Source organism: Podarcis filfolensis (assembly GCF_964270895.1).
Source record: "Podarcis filfolensis genome assembly, chromosome: 2".
NCBI lineage: Eukaryota > Metazoa > Chordata > Lepidosauria > Squamata > Lacertidae > Podarcis > Podarcis filfolensis.
This window is the reverse complement of record NC_139605.1, coordinates 112,869,848-112,888,841: the sequence shown is the minus strand read 5'-3', so window position 1 is coordinate 112,888,841 and position 18,994 is coordinate 112,869,848. Positions and strand designations below refer to the sequence as shown.

The 18,994-nt window shown below is 46.1% G+C and overlaps 1 protein-coding gene across 9 annotated transcripts in view; it reads left to right on the top strand.

The window, feature by feature from the left end:
• The window catches only part of COL2A1 (collagen type II alpha 1 chain), a 100,197-nt gene that overhangs the window by 42,525 nt on the left and 38,678 nt on the right, over positions 1–18,994 (top strand). For all 9 annotated transcript variants that reach the window (XM_083599170.1, XM_083599174.1, XM_083599172.1 and 6 more), the window contains 7 exons: positions 2,981–3,079; positions 7,438–7,482; positions 7,700–7,798; positions 10,626–10,679; positions 13,917–14,024; positions 15,906–15,959; positions 17,749–17,847. In XM_083599170.1, the coding sequence (XP_083455296.1) occupies positions 2,981–3,079; positions 7,438–7,482; positions 7,700–7,798; positions 10,626–10,679; positions 13,917–14,024; positions 15,906–15,959; positions 17,749–17,847 (558 nt within the window). The remainder of the gene's footprint in view (positions 1–2,980; positions 3,080–7,437; positions 7,483–7,699; positions 7,799–10,625; positions 10,680–13,916; positions 14,025–15,905; positions 15,960–17,748; positions 17,848–18,994) is intronic.

Here is an 18,994-nt window from a genome sequence, read left to right as displayed (position 1 = left end):
TAAAGTTTGTTAATTCCCTGGAGGCAAAATGCTTGTATATTGCTTTAAACTAGGAGCAGGGGCGCCATTTCAGAGTACTTTAGGAGCAAGAAGAGCTTTGGGTTGGAGGGGAGCAAGATTCTCAGCACAGCTTAAAGGCTCAGGAATATTAATGATGAAAAGCACAACCATATGCAACCATATGCATATCTACACTGAGTTCAGTGGGACAAACTCAGGTGTATATGTGTAGGTTTGCAACCTAAACTGATGTGTTAAGAGAGCGTAGGTCCAAAAGTCACTTCTTCTTGCAAAGGGATTTCTGTTGTTCCTCTGCTTTCCTTACACGGGACTGTATTTACTACAGAGTAGTCAATATGTATCAGGGACACGGGTGGCGCAGTGGTCTAAACCACTGAGCCTAGGGCTTGCCGATCAGAAGGTCGGCGGTTCGAATCCCCGTGACAGGGTGAGCTCCCAGCTCCTGCCAACCTAGCACTTCGAAAGCACGCCAAAGTGCAAGTAGATAAATAGGTACTGCTCCAGCGGGAAGGTAAACGGTGTTTCCGTGTGCTGCTCTCGTCCGCCAGAAGCAGCTTAGTCATGCTGGCCACATGACCCGGAAAAACTGTCTGCGGACAAATGTTGGCTCCCTCGGCCAGTAAAGCGAGATGAGCGCCACAACCCTAGAGTCGTCCGCGACTGGACTTAACGGTCAGGGGTCCCTTTACCTTTACCTTAGTCAATATGTGGAACTAGTAAGCTTCCATAATAAGTCACATGTGGTCTGAAAAACATGTTGAGAAGTCCCCACCCCCGGCCTCTCTTGCCCACGGTTGACTTTGATTTGAGGGCCTACAAGCAATATATCTGGTCTTGTATGTTATCAAAGAAACATTGGCAACTGAATGCCTCGTCACTCCCACATTCAGCTGGCGGTGTTTATTGTATGATTTGTTCTTATTCTTCTTTCTGTGGGTTTTTTTTGCCTGTGCACGCTCCCCTTCAAATGTTACAAGAAGCCACACCGCCTGATTTAAGTAATGAGTGCACCTAGCACAGGGTTCAGCAACCTTTTTCAGCTGTGGGCCGGTCCACCGTTCCTCAGACCATGTGGTGGGCCGGACTATATTTTTGGGGGGAAGTGAACGAATTCCTATGCCCCACAAATAACCCAGAGATGCATTTTAAATAAAAGGACACATTCTACTCATGTAAAAACACCAGGCAGGCCCCACAAATAACCCAGAGATGCATTTTAAATAAAAGCACACATTCTACTCATGTAAAAACACGCTGATTCCCGGACCGTCCACGGGCCAGATTTAGAAGGCGATTGGGCCGCATCTGGCCCCCGGGCCTTAGTTTGCCTACCCTTGGCCTAGCACCTAGCAGTGCTTGTTTTGATGATGTTTGAAGCCCTTCTTGGTTAAAATGCCACCTGGGCAAGAGATATCGTGGCAGTCAAATTCCGATTGCATTTTGCCATGGTCGTGAAAGGAGCTCAGGTTTTGTCCAAAGGGTCAAGTCAAGCGGGGGGGGCGGGGCTGCTGTCTTTCTCCTCTGTTTGTGGCATGAGTGGTATGCGCTTCAAAATCTCCAGACAGCATATCGGGTTTCCTTAATGGTGGGGCCTTTTAGGGTAAGGCGGACAAAAGGGAGATGGGAGAGAGATTCCTTTGGGAATTCCCATTGCCACTGGTGAGTATGGGTTTGGGTTGCTAATCTCCAAGAGGACTGGTTTCTATGGTAACCAGACAGTGAAGAGGCAGTAGGGGAGAGGGGGAATGAGGCCATTTGTGGGATATCTGACAGCGGGCCTTCAATCATAATCAGCGTCCTCATTATAAAAAGATGATGTGGGGAGCCTTCTGAAGAGGAGGGTCGCGCATTAGTAAGATGCGCAAAGCAAGAGAAAGAGCAAGGCACAAGTGTTCCATAAGGAATAGCTGTTTTCACAGAGGGTGCTTCTGAGAGCACCTAAGGCAGGAATCAATACTGAACAAAATAAAAATAAATAGAGTGAAAAGTAAAGGAAGGAGCTGTCCATCTTCTGTACATTTCAGTGAACTCTTCATTCTTGTAACAATAGCAAGAGATAGCATGTAGTGGTGGCCACTTAAAACCGGCTCCTAATAATAATAATAATAATAATGATGATGATGATAATAATAATAATTTATTATTTATACCCCGCCCATCTGGCTGGGTTTCCCCAGCCGCTCTGGGCGGCTTCCAACAGAACACTAAAATACAATAACCTATTAAACATTAATAGCTTCCCTAAACAGGTCTGCCTTCAGATGTATTCTAAAAGTTTGGTAGTTATTTTTCTCTTTGGCATCTGGTGGGGGGGCGTTCCACAGGGCGGGTGCCACTACCGAGAAGGCCCTCTGCCTGGTTCCCTGTAAGTTGGCTTCTCGTAGCGAGGGAACCGCCAGAAGGCCCTTGGAGCTGGACCTCAGTGTCCGGGCAGAATGATGAAGGTGGAGACACTCCTTCAGGTATACTGGACCGAGGCCGTTTAAGGCTTTAAAAGTCAGCTCCAACACTTCGAATTGTGCTCGGAAACGTACTGAGAGCCAGTGTAGGTCTTTCAAGACCGGTGTTATATGGTCTCGGCAGCCGCTCCCAGTCACCAGTCTAGCTGCCGCATTCTGAATTAGTTGTAGTTTCCGGGTCACCTTCAAAGGTAGCCCCACATAGAATGCATTGCAGTAGTCCAAGCGAGAGATAACTAGAGCATGCACCACTCTCCATTAATATGGAGTCCTAATGGTGTAAAATCTAGAAATGCAGAAAGATGGAAAAGAAAGTGTCAGGCCCCATGGACACATAGCTCAAAGACTGAGAGCGTTAGGCAGGCTTCTTGGACAATAGCCCAGCATTTGACGGTCACCATAAGTTATGAAGCATCCGGGTCTACTTCTTGTGGCATCCTAGTGGATGCTTTGTCATGTTTCCCTTTGACCTCTTAATGTTCCTTCTCATATTTGTGCAGGGTGAAGCTGGCCCCACTGGCGCTCGTGGCCCTGAGGGCGCCCAAGGCTCTCGTGGTGAATCCGGAACCCCCGGCTCTCCTGGACCAGCGGGAGCTCCTGTAAGTACCTGTTTCTTCCGGCGAGAACCAGAATTTCCAGGGGGGCATGGAGATGGTTTAGCTTTATTAGGGCATCATTAAAAGATTTCCACATCTTTTCCTTCTGAGGCCCCCTAAGTCAAAGATGGCTAACCTTTCTCAAGCTGAGGGCCATATTGACCCATGGTCAGCCCTTCAGAAGTTGTGGGTCAAACTGGGCATGGCCAAAGTGTAAAACATGGCTATACCCAAAAGCATTACAGTGGTACCTCTGGTTGCGAACGGGATCCATTCCAGAGGCCCATTCACAACCTGAAAAGAATGAAACCCGTGTCTGTGTGTCTGCACGTGTGGGTCGTGATTCGCCGCTTCTGCGCATGCGTGTGACGTCATTTTGCACGTCTGTGCGAGCAGCGATACCCAGAAGTAACCCATTCCGTTACTTCTGGGTCGCCGCAAGACGCAACCTGAAAACGCGCAACCTGAAGCAAACGTAACATGAGGTATGACTGTAATTTTGTTTTCAGAAACAAATTTGGGTGCCCTGGGGGCATGCCATAACAACATTTTCACATCACAGAACCACAGCAGGGGAGCAGAGGGAATGCCCAGTTTAAAATTGTATTATTTTTAAAGAAGTATTACTGTTATTATTTTTATAAATGGCAAAGGGGAGGTAGCACACGAAACCTTTCAGCTGATTGTCTGTGCTGTCAACGAACAGCACGTTGGTGGTGCTTTGAAGGCCAGACTGTCAGCTGGTTGTCACTTCAAAGTGCCATGCACACCACATGTTGTGCAAATGGGTCACCTGATGTCATCAGGTGATCGACAGCTGGGCTGGCCAGATCCAGTTATTCGTGCTGCATTACAGTGTCACAGTGGGAGACTATGGGAGCAGTCAGTAATTTAGAGAGAGAGAGAAGAGTTGAAATATGGAAATCTTTTAGAGGAGCATTGAGAGCCACAAAAAAACACCTGTTGGCATTGGTGCACTCAAAAATAATTGTTGCCTTTAAATGACAAAACCACATTGTTTCAACAGTGTATGAACTAATTTGACCTGGAAAAATGTGCCTAGCCATTTGCTTGGGGAACTGTTCTGTGGAGTATATAGAATAATGGTAATCCAGCTCTATGATCATAGAATTGTAGCGTTGAAAGGGACCCTAAGAGGCATCTAATCCAGTCCTCTTCAGTGCCGTGATTGGATTTTTCTTTGTCACTGGCTTGGTTGACACATTCCACTTAGCAAGTGGAGAAAGGCACCCGCTGGATAGCCTTACCTCACCTGAATAAAAGTGTTGTCCAAGTACTTCTACCGGGATGCGGGTGGCGCTGTGGTCTAAACCACAGAGCCTAGGGCTTGCCGATCAGAAGGTTGGCGGTTTGAATCCCCGCGATGGGATGAGCTCCGCTGCTCTGTCCCAGCTGCTGCCAACCTAGCAGTTCGAAAGCACACCAGTGCAAGTAGATGAATAGGCACCGCTGTGGCGGGAAGGTAAACGGCGTTTCCGTGCGCTCTGGCTTCTGTCATGGTGTCCCGTTACGCCAGAAGCGGTTTAGCCATGCTGGCCACATGACCCGGAAAGCTGTCTGTGGACAAATGCCGGCCCGAAAGCGAGATGAGCGCTGCAACTCCATAGTCATTTTTGACTGGACTTAACTGTCCAGAGGTCCTTTACCTTACGTTTAGCAAGTACTTCTAGCTGTGGTGTGAGGGCAAAATTATCCTTGAGGGAGAAATCATCCTTAACTGACAAATCATTTCTAATCAGGTATAGGGTTCAACTTGATTATTCTGTGGTTATTTACTCTTTTCCCCCCAGTAGATATATGCAAAAATATTCCCTGATTTCCCAGCTGCTTGTGTTTTAGCCAGCAATGGGAAGTGAACTAGGTGTAAATACAGGAACCACCAGCAGATGGCAGCGCCAAGTCAGGATTTGCACAGCCTTTCTCTGCATGAGTACTAGTTGCTTATATTTCATAGAATGATAGAGTTGAAAGAGTCCCAAAGGATTCTTTCTAGTTCAGCCCCTATGTGGGCCACCAGCCAAAATCGGACGCAAAAATAAAGGACCTGGGAAGCCATATGCTCAACCATATGTGAAGGTTCACTAACACACGTTCCATGCCCACCTGTTAAAATGTGGGTACAAAAAGCCCATCTACTTACACATGCACATAGTTAACTACAGCTGGCCACTTTTTACATGCCTTTTGATAATGGGGCAATCAACATATTATGGATGGTAATAATATATTAAGGAAAGGCAGCGCAGGAAGCAAGATGCCCCTTTTTTACAACTGGGAAATTCTAGACAATTAGTAGGTTGTAACAGCCAAAGTGGGACGCGGGTGGCACTGTGGGTTAAACCACGGCCTAGGAGTTGCCGATCAGAAGGTCGGCAGTTCAAATCCCCACGACGGGGTGAGCTCCCGTTGCTCGGTCCTTGCTCCTGCCAACCTAGCAGTTCGAAAGCACCTCAAAGTGCAAGTAGATAAATAGGTACTGCTCCGGCGGGAAGGTAAACGGCATTTCCGTGCGCTGCTCTGGTTTGCCAAAAGCGGCTTAGTCATGCTGGCCACATGACCCAGAAGCTGCACGCCGGCTCCCTCGGCCGATAAAGCGAGAAGAGTGCCGCAACCCCAGAGTCGGTCACGACTGGACCAAATGGTCAGGGGTCCCTTTACCTTTAACAGCCAAAGTCACATTTTGTCTGGGCCATATTCTGCTGGGTATTTGGCATGGTTATTAATCTTGACCTTGCCTATATTTGGTGATGACCCTGAGGAATCTGCCATTTGAGCCCTTGTGCATGGACACAAACTTAACTCAACACCATACCCAATGGATTGAAAGACAGTGTGCTGGTGATTGGCAAAAAAGAGTCTTTTGGTGCCTTAACAACTAACTGATGTTATTATGGCATAAATTATCATAGTTCTTGTTTCTTTCATCAGATGCATTAAATAGAAACTTCGGTTGCAGGTTTGCACTTCATGCATCTCATGAAGCGGACTCTAATTCACGAAAGCATAATTAAATTTGCTGGCTCTTTATGGCGCTACAGGGCTCTTTGCTGATTTGGTTGCTACAACCTTAGAATAGTATAATTGTAGAGTTGGAAGGAACCACAAGGGTAATCTCATCCAACCCCCTGCAATGCACGGATCTTTTGCCCAACGTGGGGCTCAAACCCAAAACTCTGAGTCTCATGTTCTACCTTGACATGTTCTTCCCCCTGGTAATCAGTGTTTTCCACCTGCTAGGATAGGTAAATAATAAGTGAGCTGTGCATCAGTAAGGTCATGTGAAACAGGTGTCTCTCTTTTTCCCACCCACCTGGTTAAACTGCAGTTGTAAACTTAATGATTGGCAATTTGCTAGCCTGTAGTGCTAAAACGTTGCATAAGGGGGCCTGTCTCATTCTACTTGCTAGGAGGGAATCCCCACCCAGCTGCTACAGTGACACTGTCCTCATTCATGCTTCTAAATCATATCTGTCTAGATTTCTAAATGATATCTGTCTAGACCAGAACCTCGCCATTGTGCTCCACTCCCATTTTGGGCCTGGTTGCCGTCAATTTCTCCTTGTATGTTTGTCGTTCAAGTATGCTTCTTTCTCTCAAGGATGTGGATCTGGGTCTTGCTTTCCCCCCCTTTTAAAGCTAAATTTGTGCATGGATCGTGGCACTAGCATTTGCACATCAAGAATTTTGCTTTGTAGATCTTTTAGTTTTATGATGTATTTTAATTAATTGATTGCCTATTTTTCTGTTCTTATCTTCTTTGTATACTGTGTTTTATGATGTTAGCTGCCCTGGGCCTGGCTCTGGCTGGAGTGGGCGGGGTACAAATAAATTATTATTATTATTATTATTATTATTATTATGGAACAAAGCAGAGAATCTTGACACGTGATTGTGAAATTGCTGGGGCTGTGCAAGGTAACAAACAACAACAACCCCTTTCCTCAACAAGAATTAGAAAAGCGTCTATAGTAAAGTTGGTAGATACATGCAAAACGCCTTCTATATTTTTTTTAAAGATGGAAGAAAATGGCTCTGATAGTGGGCAGGATGAGGGAAGCGCAATATGTTTGTCTAAACATAATGCAGGAAGACTACTAAATGTTTGGTGACCTACTAACTTTCCCCATGAAGAATATGGATGTGCTTTCTTTCCAGGCTCACCATTCTCGGTAGTCTTACCCCTTTTCTGAAAGGGAAAAAAAACCATTTGCCCCAAGACCCATGCTTTAATAATCTGTCCATTCATATATTGGGTAGCCCTCTGGGAAGGAAACATGGTAGGGACCAAGTCAACCATTTATTGGAAAGAGGTTTGATCAATGCTTTATTTTTGTTTTTAGGGCAACCCTGGAACTGATGGGATCCCTGGTGCCAAAGGATCAGCGGTGAGTGCTACATTACTTGGGTGCGTGGATATGCATTTGAAAGGTAGAACCCATGTTGTCTGCAGAAGATCTAGTGAATGTTCAATAACCTCTGCCCATCACATGAACAGTATCGACCAAGAACCTGTACAATAGTTTGCCGAGTAATTTCCTGTTTCTCAGACCCCCTGCACTTTCCCCCTCCTGTCCTTAATTGCTTTCTCGATTCTGTCCATAGGGTGCTCCTGGCATTGCTGGCGCTCCGGGATTTCCTGGCCCACGTGGACCACCTGGGCCCCAAGGTGCAACTGGGCCTTTGGGTCCCAAAGGCCAGGCGGTAAGAAACCCAAACCAATGCAAAACTTCAAGGTGTCTGACTCTCCAGACGGATGATCCTGTGCTCAAAGTTCATAGGCATAACCTCTGCCGGGATCTCCAAGCTGATAAAGCTCATTTTCTTCCCCTGAGTCCTTTGAAATCGCCTCCCGACGTGTTTAACGACCTGAGCCTTTGATAAGGCTCCAAGGCACGTTCCATTCAGCAGAGTTTCCAGCACAGGAAAGAGACGAGAGGTTTGGGCTACATTGCAAAGAGTTTTATTATCCTAACTACACAGAGAGCAAAGACACATCCTCTATCTATGAAAGCAGAGAGCAACTGAACAAAGGAAACAGGAAACCAGTAACGTCACATCCGTCTCTAGTCTCCCGTGAGGCTTCCAATAGCCTGGACTGTCTCTGGAATGTAAACAGAGTCCTGTGACTCCACGCAGCTGTTCAGTGGCAAAACAGAAACTAACAACCTCTCCCCAATGCTGATATTCACATTTTAAGTAAGCTTTGGGAAAGCGGATAATAAGAGGTGAAAGTAGCTAGGAACCCACAAATTTTGACTGGCTTTTGTAGCCAGTCATTATCGATGATCAGCCCTAACCCTGCCAGTCCCCTGATTTTTTTGCCATGTGGAGAGGTCAGTATTTCAGTGCACATGGGGTTTCAGAAACACTTGGGTTAAAGGACATGGTTCAGTTGTAGAGTACCTGCTTTGCATGCAGAAGTTCAGATAGAGCTGGGAATGTTCCCTGCCTTAAACCCTGGATAACTACTACCAGTCAGTGTAGACAATACTGAACTAGATGGACCAACAGTCTGACTTGGTATAAGGCAGCTTCCTATGTTGGATGTGGTGAGAAATTATTTTGGTGCATCTGGCTAACTGCTTCCTTAGTTCCCCTTAGTTCTCTGTGCCCAGCACAAAGGGAGAGTCCTTGAACCTCAAGAGTTCTCTGTGATACGCAGAGAAGCAGAGGCACCTTTCACTCTGTGCTGAGCAACGAAAAGCAGGCAGCTTCTAGATAGAGAGTATATTATGGAGGAGTTTGTGGGGGAGCCTCAGCTGAGATGGAACAAAGCAGCCCCAGTGATGGACTGTCCGTGTTGAGAAAAAGGCGTGACAACAGCATGGAAGAATTACGGTTGTACCTTGGTTTTCGAATGGAATCTGTTCCAGAAGTACGTTCGGATGCCGAAAACGTTCAAAAACCAAGACGCGGCTTCCGATTGGCTGCGGGAGCTTGCTGCACTCAATCAGAAGCTGTGGAAGCGGCGTCAGATGTTCAGGTTCCAAAGAACTTTGGCAAATCAGAACACTCACTTCCGGGTTTCCGGCGTTCGGGAGCCAAAATGTTCAAGTCACAAGGCGTTCAAGAACCAAGGTACAACTGTACTAAAATAACGTGAGGAGATTGCATAGAAGCTAAATGAATGCTTTGCATTGCTCTTCACTTTGGAAGATGTTAGAAAGAGACCTACATCTGAACCACGTTGGGGACATCTGAAGGACAAATGCTTCTGTGCTAGACACATATACAGGAGCAGACTGCCAGCTGAACTCTGAAGGACTTAACTTCTGAGAAAACATGCTGAGTATTTGTATACTGGTGACAAAGAGGTGCTTTGACATCTAAAACCAAACAAGTCATTGGGTCTTGGGTGGCAGATGCCCAGGTATTCTTAAAGAGTTCTCGTATGTGACGATTGCTTGGCTTCTAGCAAAAACATGTATCTTGTCACTAAAATCAGCTTCTTTGCCATAAAAACAGGAAGATATTTATCAGAACACCAGTTTTCATGCACAGTCCAAGAAATTAGAGGCTCGTTAACCTAACTCCAGTCCTGGAAAATTAGCGGAAAGCTTTATTTAAAAAGAGAATTATAAACATGAGAAAGAATAATCATGGTTTCTACAAAGGGAAATCCTACGTCATCAGTCTCTTGCAGTTCTTTGGTAGTGTCCACATGTATGTAGTCATGAGATAAGAGGAGATATTTTCTTGCGCTGATGGGATCTGACCTTTCGGTGACTCCCCAGGCAGGGTATCTTGAGGTCACGGTGAATAGCTCACTGCAAATATTGACAGTGTGATGTGCCAGTGAAAAAAGACAAATTAGGGATTATTAGCAAAGGGGTCGAAAGTTGAATTGGATATGGTCACATTGGGAATTCTGTGTACAGCTCTGTTTACCCAAGTTCAGAAAGTCTGTCTGATAGTGAGGATATCCACACCTGCTAAGGGATGAGGTCGATTCTGGATTTTTGTGGTGCGTGTTTGAAGACTTAGACACGTGGTTGTGAAACAGAAGTGAGCTAGAGTACAACAACAGAAACCACCAGCTGTAGCACATGCTGTTAGGAGACTTCGAAAGCTAAACTGGTGATTCTTTCTATTTAGAATCTTCTCTTTCCCACGCCTCCCAATTTTCATTCATCAGTGTTTCCCTTCCCATACTCCGTATTATCCCAGTCCTTCTGCCACTTATCCAGCCTGGTGTTGGGTCTCTGCCCTTCTATTCAAAGGAATGCACTGTTGAAACACCCTTTGGATGTTTCAACACGGAGGATGCTGAGTTGGAAGTTCTGCTGACCAGATCAGCAAGTAGCTTGACGTGATCAGTGGCGTAGCGTGGGTTGTCAGCACCCGGGGCAAGGCAAGTAATTTGTGCCCCCTAACCCATGGATTTGCGCCCCCTAACCCGTGGATTTGCCCTAACCCCAGATGTTGCGCCCGGTGCGGCCGGCCCCCCCTGCGCCCCCCACGCTACGCCACTGGACGTGATAATAGGAGCTCAACTACTCTTAATATGTTTCCTTTTCTTTCTCTATAGGGAGAACCTGGGATTGCAGGCTTCAAAGGTGAACAAGGTCCCAAGGGTGAACCTGTAAGTATTAGATGACGTGCCTTTATGCCTGACATGCTGTCTCTTCTTTGAATGTGCCATATTTACTCGAGTCTAATGCGCCATCAAATCTAATGTGCACCTCAATTTTCAGAACTTTGAAATAAAAAAAAAGTACAGTGGTGCCTCACAAGACGAAATTAATTCGTTCCGCAAGTTTTTTCTTCTTGCGAGTTTTTCGTCTTGCGAAGCACGGTTTCCCATAGGAATGCATTGAAAATCAATTAATGCGTTCCTATGGAGACCGCCTTCAGACCAGGTCCGGGGACAGTCTGTCCCCGGAACTCTTCTGAAGGCTGGCGGGGAGAGAAGGACTTTTCTCCCCACCGCCAGCCTTCAGAACAGCCTTCTGAATGTTGGCGGTGGGGAGGAAAACCTTCCTCCCACCGCAAGCCTTCAGGACAGGTCCGGGAACAGAGGAGAAGGCGCGCTGCGCTTCCCCGCTGTCCCCGGAGATTTCCCTATGGGCTTTCGTCTTGCGAAGCAAGCCCATAGGGAAATTCGTCTTGCGAAGCCACTAAAAAATCGGAAAACCCTTTTGTCTTGCGGGTTTTTCATTTAGCGAGGCATTCGTCTTGCGGGGCACCACTGTATTTGCTGGCAAATGTAAATGTGCCATCAAATCTATTGGGCACCTTAATTTTTGCAATGTAGTTTGGCCAAAAGAGGGGAGCATTAGATTCGAGTAAATACAGTATCAGTTGCTCCCTGCTTATCCTCTACACTAGGAGTGGCTAACCTTTTTCAATCCGGGGGCCACATTGACTCTCAGCCACCCCTCCAAGGGCCATATACCAGTTGTGGGTGTGGCTATTTATTTTATTTATTTATTGAATTTATATACTGCCTTATAACTGGAGGTCTCAGGGCAGTTCACAGAAAAGATCATAATATATAAAATAAAAATAAAAATAATCCAATAACACCCCCCAAAAAACAATAACACCTTCCAGCTACCCCTGCTCTGGGCATTAGGGTGGATGCACTGAGCAATCTGATATGAGTTTCAGGGCCATCTGCCAGCTACTACCGGCATGAACACTGTGGTAGCCTGTCAGTAAGCCACATCATGGTATGTGCACCCAGGGCTTCTGGTGGAGGGGGAATTCTGCTGCGTCATAATCCCTCCAGCTGCACGGTTCAGAAATTAGAATTCCTTTGTCCCCAGACTACATGGGGCAAGGGAGAAGGTTAATGTCCACCTTTCCTCCTTCTGGGCTTTGTACTTTCATGTATGGGTGCCTTGTTCTATGAAATCCTATATAAAAATCTGAAAATGATTGCAGTTCAGTTCTACTCGTGGATTTTCCATGCTATTCTCTGTGCAAATGAAATGCTTATATGTGCTGTCTGGCAGAGTGAAACATGGGACAGAATACCTACATGTAGATTGTAAATTCATTAGGGCCAGTTCACTGTTAATTGTTTTACTGCTGCAGAGGTCATCTGGGGGGTGGGGATGACGACGACACACAATTGTATCATGTCACTTTGAAACAGCATGCTGATTTAATTGGGTGCTACCAGGAGCTTGTGCCTTTGGCAAGGGCTTGGCTGAATGGTGAAACAAATGTCTTGCATTCAGATGGTCCCAGGCTCAGTCCCCACATAGCCGTTTAAAAAGGTCTTGGGTAGCAGGGCTGAGAAAGAACTTTGCTTGAGTCCTTGCAGCGCCACTGACGCTAGTCAAAGAGGTAAACTTGACTAGGTAGATCAATGGTCTGACGCTTCATATGGGCAAATGCTTCCCCATTTGTGCAGTGCTTCCCCAAACCTGGGTCTCCAGCTGTTTTCGGACTACAACTCCCATCACCCCTAGGGAGCAAGAGCAGCGGTCAGGGATGATGGGAATTGCAGTCCGAAAATAGCTGGAGACCCAGGTTTGGTAAACACTAGTTTATAGCCTATCTGGTATAATAAAGGATCTCTGTGCCCATCTCCCCTGCTTGCTTTCCGGGAAGGAATAAGGCTTGGCCATCTCCCCTGCCAGTCCCTTTGGCTGAAAATTATGTCCTATGGGTAGCCTGGGGCTTGGCAAACAATGGCTGCCCTGTTGCATCTGGGTCCCCACTTTTTAATGCTTGGCACTGATGTCGTTTTGTGCTGAACACTGCTTCATTTTCCATTCTGAAAATGAGGAGATAATGCTCAGCAGGTTGGCATCAGAGGCCTTCAAAGAGTCCCTTACAGTAGTGTGTGCGCTTCAGCAGAAGGCCTGCTGGGTTTAGTGAAGCTGTGCCAGTGTAAACAAACCAAGTGGTTCTCTGCCTCATCAGCTTCTATAGATGTGAGACAGTTCATCCAACAGGAAGTCAGGAGGGCTTCCACATCCCATGGCTGTGCAGAATCATGTATATTTATTCAGTCTTTATTGGCATGATGTAGACAATAAATTAACATACCAATGAGCCACCCATAAACCATTGGTAATCCAGACATATTAAATACATAAAATGTCTAAAAGACACAATAGCCACCATTAAGTAAAATTAGTTTGAAATTTAACTTTAAAAATCTTGGCAAAATATTCTGAAACAATCTCAGTCGTCTTGGGAATATCATCCCTCAATAGATACCGGATTGCAAATCCTTTGCAAGTAGGTAATTTAATGTATATCTTGGCCTAAAATAATTCAGTTGATACTCCTTTTTCACTCCGCAGCACCTCAAGGTTGAAATCGAATCCCTTCTTGGGTTGAAACTTTGTCAGGATAAAATTTAATGGAATTGCCATTAATGGCCCCAGTTTATTGGGCACTGAAAAATCTCTGAAAGAGAGGCAGTGTTGGGGTAGTGGTTAGAGTTGTCAGGGTAGGACTGAGGAGACCTGGGTTCAAATCCACAGCCAGGAAACTTTGGATCTCGCATCATAGCCCACCTCACAGGATTGTCACGAGGATAAAATGGAGCAGACTGCCTTGAGGTCCTTGGAAGAAAGGTGGACTATAAATGCAGCAAATCAATAAATAGTTTGGAACAAGGAAAAACGGATAGTGACCTCTGTTTCCTGCCTTGTAAGCCACTTGCCCAAAATTACCTTTCTGTTGCCATGGCTATTTGCATTGTTCTCTCATCAGACTCTGAGGTCACTTCCTGGTGATGCCTTATTGTCTCTTTAAGACAGTATAGTGGGCTGACCATTGGTAGGGCTTGGCCTAAAATGATGAAGGGGCTCAAAGAGTGACTAAGCCTGTATGTTCTGTTCCCCGCTAACCCCAGGGACCTTCAGGCCCACAAGGAGCTCCTGGACCAGCTGGAGAAGAAGGCAAGAGAGGTGGCCGTGGTGAGCCAGGAGCTGCAGGGCCCATTGGACCACCTGGAGAGAGGGTAGGTGACATTGTTTGGGGGGCAAGGAACCTTCCTACATGAAGAGCAGAGGGCTGTCTTCTTTGTGAGGGGAAGCCATTGAGCTATATGGCTCAAACCCCTGCCAATAGGCTTACTTTGGAACTTACAGTGTGCCCTGTGGGGTGCCCAGCATAATGCAGAAGGTGATGGAAGAACTTTGCTTTACTGGCATCTCTGTGGCATACCAGGGGCAAGCTGCTATCTCTTGCTCAGCTTTAAGCAGGTGTGGTCAGGGGGAAGGTGAGTGGTCGTTGTAATGGAGTATAGAGTAAGGTTACCAGACGTCCCTGTTTCCCGGGGACAGTCCCCAGATTTACAAATCAGTCCCCTGACAAAATCCGTGGAAGTTGAAAAGTGTCCCCGGATTCATTGGGGAAAAAATCTGGTAACCTTAGTATAGAGCTGCCTGTGGGCTCAAAGGACCAGGAAGAGCTAGAGAGTGTGCCAGGAAGCCATTAGAGAGGCAGGGATCACAAGTAGGAGTGGGCAGACTCTGAGACGTGAGGAACTGAGCACAGAATGGTGGGATGCTGCTGAGAGATGGATGAGGGACTGTCCTGGGCTCTGGAAGTGGGAGGTGAGATGGAGCACAAATGAAGCTTGAAAGCCAAGCAAGGAATGAGTACACTTTGAACAATTTCTTCATTAAGATGCATGGGGGCAGGTGAGTCCTGACCCTAAAAGTGCAGCGGTCCCTTGGGAACTGTAGCATAGCCATCACTGCAGTACACAGCCCAGGATCCAGCCTGATGAAACGCCCAATGGCTTGCACAGTGGATCTCATTGTGCACCTTTTGGTGGCGCTGTGGGTTAAACCACAGAGCCTAGGACTTGCCGATCAGAAGGTCGGCGGTTCGAATCCCCGTGACAGGGTGAGCTCCCGTTGCTCGGTCCCTGCTCCTGCCAACCTAGCAGTTCGAAAGCACATCAAAGTGCAAGTAGATAAATAGGTACCGCTCCGACGGGAAGGTAAACGGCGTTTCCGTGCGCAGCTCTGGTTTGCCAGAAGCGGCTTAGTCATGCTGGCCACATGACCCGGAAGCTGTATACCGGCTCCCTCGGCCAGTAAAGCGAGATGAGCACTGCAACCCCAGAGTCGGCCGCGACTGGGCCTAACGGTCAGGGGTCCTGTTACCTTTACCTATACCCTCAACAGTTGCGCTGCAGCCAGTCACGGCTGTTTGATGAGTGAACCTCTCTAACACTCCTGTTTGCAAATGTGTGTGTTGTATTTACACTTCACATCACAAAGGGCACTTCCAGACTTTTGACGGTTTTGGGGTGGGGTTGAGATGCATACCAACAAATTCAAGTTGCGCGATTGCAGCTGATTTGGTGCTCTTGTGCAACTTGCCTGCTTCCTCTTAAAACTGGACTTTGTGCAAGAAGGAAAGTGACAGGAAAATGCCCTGGGAAAGTGTTCCTAGTACTCTGTTGTCTAACCTACCTGCAAACCTTGTGCAGACCAGGATGAATGCTCAATAAACAGGAAGTGACCTTATTTGAAGTGGACTTTAGAGTATTAGGAATTCTGTTGCACAAACCCTCTTTACCTAGAATGGGTTATATTATATGGCTACAGGACAAGCCACTGCAAAAGCTTAGCGAATACTGCAGGACTGTGTCACCTGTCTAGTGGTTGTATAATATTGGGTCACTTGGTGGCTATAGCACCCCTAGTAGTTCTTGTTTGTGCTGCTTCCTTGTGCTAATTGAGCCATGCCTTTTAAACTGGAAATGTCCACAGTTCCTGGTTTACTCCTTGCTATTGGCAGTGCTTCCTAGTGTCCTTCCCAGCTTCCTAAACTGTAGCACTCCTTGACTTACTAGGTTATGTTATCATTGCTTTCTTGTTTTTAGGGTGCTCCCGGAAACCGTGGCTTCCCAGGTCAGGATGGATTGGCCGGTCCCAAGGTGAGCATTTGGGCCTGCTGTGCTTTCATCTGAATGAAAGGACAAATTTGGGAGGGTTAAGAGTGAATTTAGATGCCCTTTCCTGCTTCCTTTCTCTGTGTTGTATAGGGTTCTTTGACTGCTTCTTTGAAGGAGCGGTGTTTTCCCCTGTGCGCTTTGCTCTAGAATAGACATAGGACACCTGTGACCCTCCAGTATTTCTGGATTACAACTCCCATCATCCCTGACTGTTATCTGTGCTTGCTTGGACTGATGAGAGTTGGGAGTACAGAAACATCGGAGGTGGAGCGGGACACAGGTTAAGTCAACTTTATTCTGTAACAAATGGAATTTGGAGATACTTGATAAGAAATTTTAAGCCCCTGAGTTGGGTCTCAGAGCATAAGTTTCTGTGTTTACTAGAAGCTTTCTTTTAAATGTTTTTGTAATCTCAAATATTATTTCATCCAAGCAATGTTGGAGCTCAATTTTTTTAAATTTTATTTATTTCATAAAAATTATATACTTATGATAATAAGTGTAATAAATTTATTAAACCCTGTCCATCTGACCGGGTTGCCCCAGTGAAACATCTTACATTAAAAACTGTCTTCAGAAAATCGTGTAATTGTTCATCTCTGACATCTGATGGGATTGATTGTAGAAAAACTTCAAAGCGGTTTACAAAAATGATTAAATGATCGCTAAAAAATTTACAACTGTAATTTAAAACATACAGAAGCTTAAAACCACAGTGAAATAGACTAAAACAAATTAAAGCTCCTACAAACCTTCTAAACATCTGGGTAGTCTTGTCTGAGTAAGAATGTCTTCAACGGGCACCAATAGGAATGCATTGAAGGCACCTGCCTGAAATCAATAGGCAGGGAGTTCCAAAGTTATGGTGCTACCACACTGAACAATCAAGTTCTTACAGATGTGGTGCGGGTATTATGTGGCACTTTTACCAGTTCCAGTTGAAGCAGTCAAGTGGGCGCATATGGGGTAAATGACTCACAGAAGTTAAATTTGAATGGTCTGCAAATAGTCAGAGCAGCCAAAGGTAATTGAATGAATCAAGATCAGCTACAGCGTTGGTTTTTCCATGAGATGGGCAGCCCTATAATGAAAGTGCAGGGACACGGGTGGCGCTGTGGGTTAAACCACAGAGCCTAGGACTTGCCGATCAGAATGTCGCGGTTCGAATCCTCGCGACGCGGTGAGCTTCCGTTGCTCGGTCCCTGCTCCTGCCAACCTAGCAGTTCGAAAGCATGTCAAAGTGCAAGTTGATAAATAGGTACCGCTCTGGCGGGAAGGTAAACGGTGTTTCCGTGCGCTGCTCTGGTTCGCCAGAAGTGGCTTAGTCATGCTGGCCACATGACCCGGAAGCTGTACACCGGCTCCCTCGGCCAATAAAGCGAGATGAGCGCCGCAACCCCAGAGTCGGTCACGACTGGACCTAATGGTTAGGGGTCCCTTTACCTTTACGTTATAATGAAAGTGCAGACAAAGGACAGGTGTGTCTAAATTACATCTGAACTAGTTTTGAAATCAGTCATACATGCCTGCTAAAGAATTTTGGAAATGTTAGTTTGGTCTGCATTCTGTTAGTTGCCTCAGCCGCAACCCTTTCACAGAAGTTGCAAAGTTCACTGTTAAAACTGGTTTGAAAATGGTTCATCAAGTGTATAGTTAAAGCCATTTCCAGAGATAACCATTGGATGGTAAACCATTGACCCAAGCATCATAGGGTCTAGCCCTCCTGATTTCTCTGAGTTAATGCATTTCTTGCTTACTTTTTCCTGGGCAGGGTGCTCCCGGTGAACGTGGACCTCCTGGCCTTGGGGGTCCCAAAGGAGCCACTGGAGATCCGGGCCGTCCTGGAGAGCCTGGTTTGCCTGGCGCTAGGGTAAGACATTGCACACACGAGGGTTAAAGTGGTTCTTGCTTCAATCGCTTTGTAAAAATTCCACTTTGACTAGAATGCTCATTCTCAGTATAAGGTCTCCCCTTCCTGTTAAGAGAGATCAGAAGTTTATATAAGCAGTGTGAGACAGCCTCAAGGCTGCGAACTTGTCATCCGAGGCCCTTCTCTGTGTTCCCCATCTCAGAGAGTGGCAGCACGAGAACGGGCCTTTTTTGTGGTGGCTCCCCGGTTGTGGAATGCTCTCCCTAGAGAGGCTTGCCTGCCGCCATCTTTACATATCTTTAGGCACCAGGCAAAAACATTCCAGGCCTATGACTATTAAATAACCTATGGCCTGTGAAAGTGTCGGGGAGAGGACTGCTATGTTATATTTTATGCTGTCTGCCAGTATCCTTTTCATTATGTTTTTATCATGGGTGTTCTGTAATGTGTTTTTGATGTTGTACACTGCCCTGGGAACTTTTGATAAAGGGCAATATATAAATTGAACAAATAATGACAAAATGGTTAACTGTCACAAATCACTCCACCATTAACACTGGTCGGGTAGTTGTCTTTTCTGCAATTATGGGACAGTTTTTGATGTCTAAAGGAGGGCGGAGTCCTTTTGAAAAAGCTTTGCTTTATTCTAAAGTCTCTTGAGATTTCCTTCATTTCACACAGGCTCTTCAGCCTTCATCACAGTACAGTGGTACCTCGGGTTACATACGCTTCAGGTTACATATGCTTCAGGTTACAGACTCCGCTAACCCAGAAATAGTGCTTCAGGTTAAGAACTTTGCTTCAGGATGAGAACAGAAATCGTGCTCCGGTGGCGTGGCAGCAGCAGGAGGCCCCATTATCTAAAGTGGTGCTTCAGGTTAAGAACAGTTTCAGGTTAAGTACGGACCTCCGGAACAAATTAAGTACTTAACCCGAGGTACCACTGTAATAGTAACAAGAAAGAGATGCTACTACTTCTCAGCTTAATTCACATTCTGTAAAATGGAAATAAAAATGCAAGTAGACTGCAAGTAGGCTTTCCAACTCGCTTCTGTCAGGGCTCCTATACCTTTAACATTTGGTAGATATTCTCCAGGTGAATATTTCCTCATCACAGCACCTGCATGCTGAGAGGAACCTTACCAGC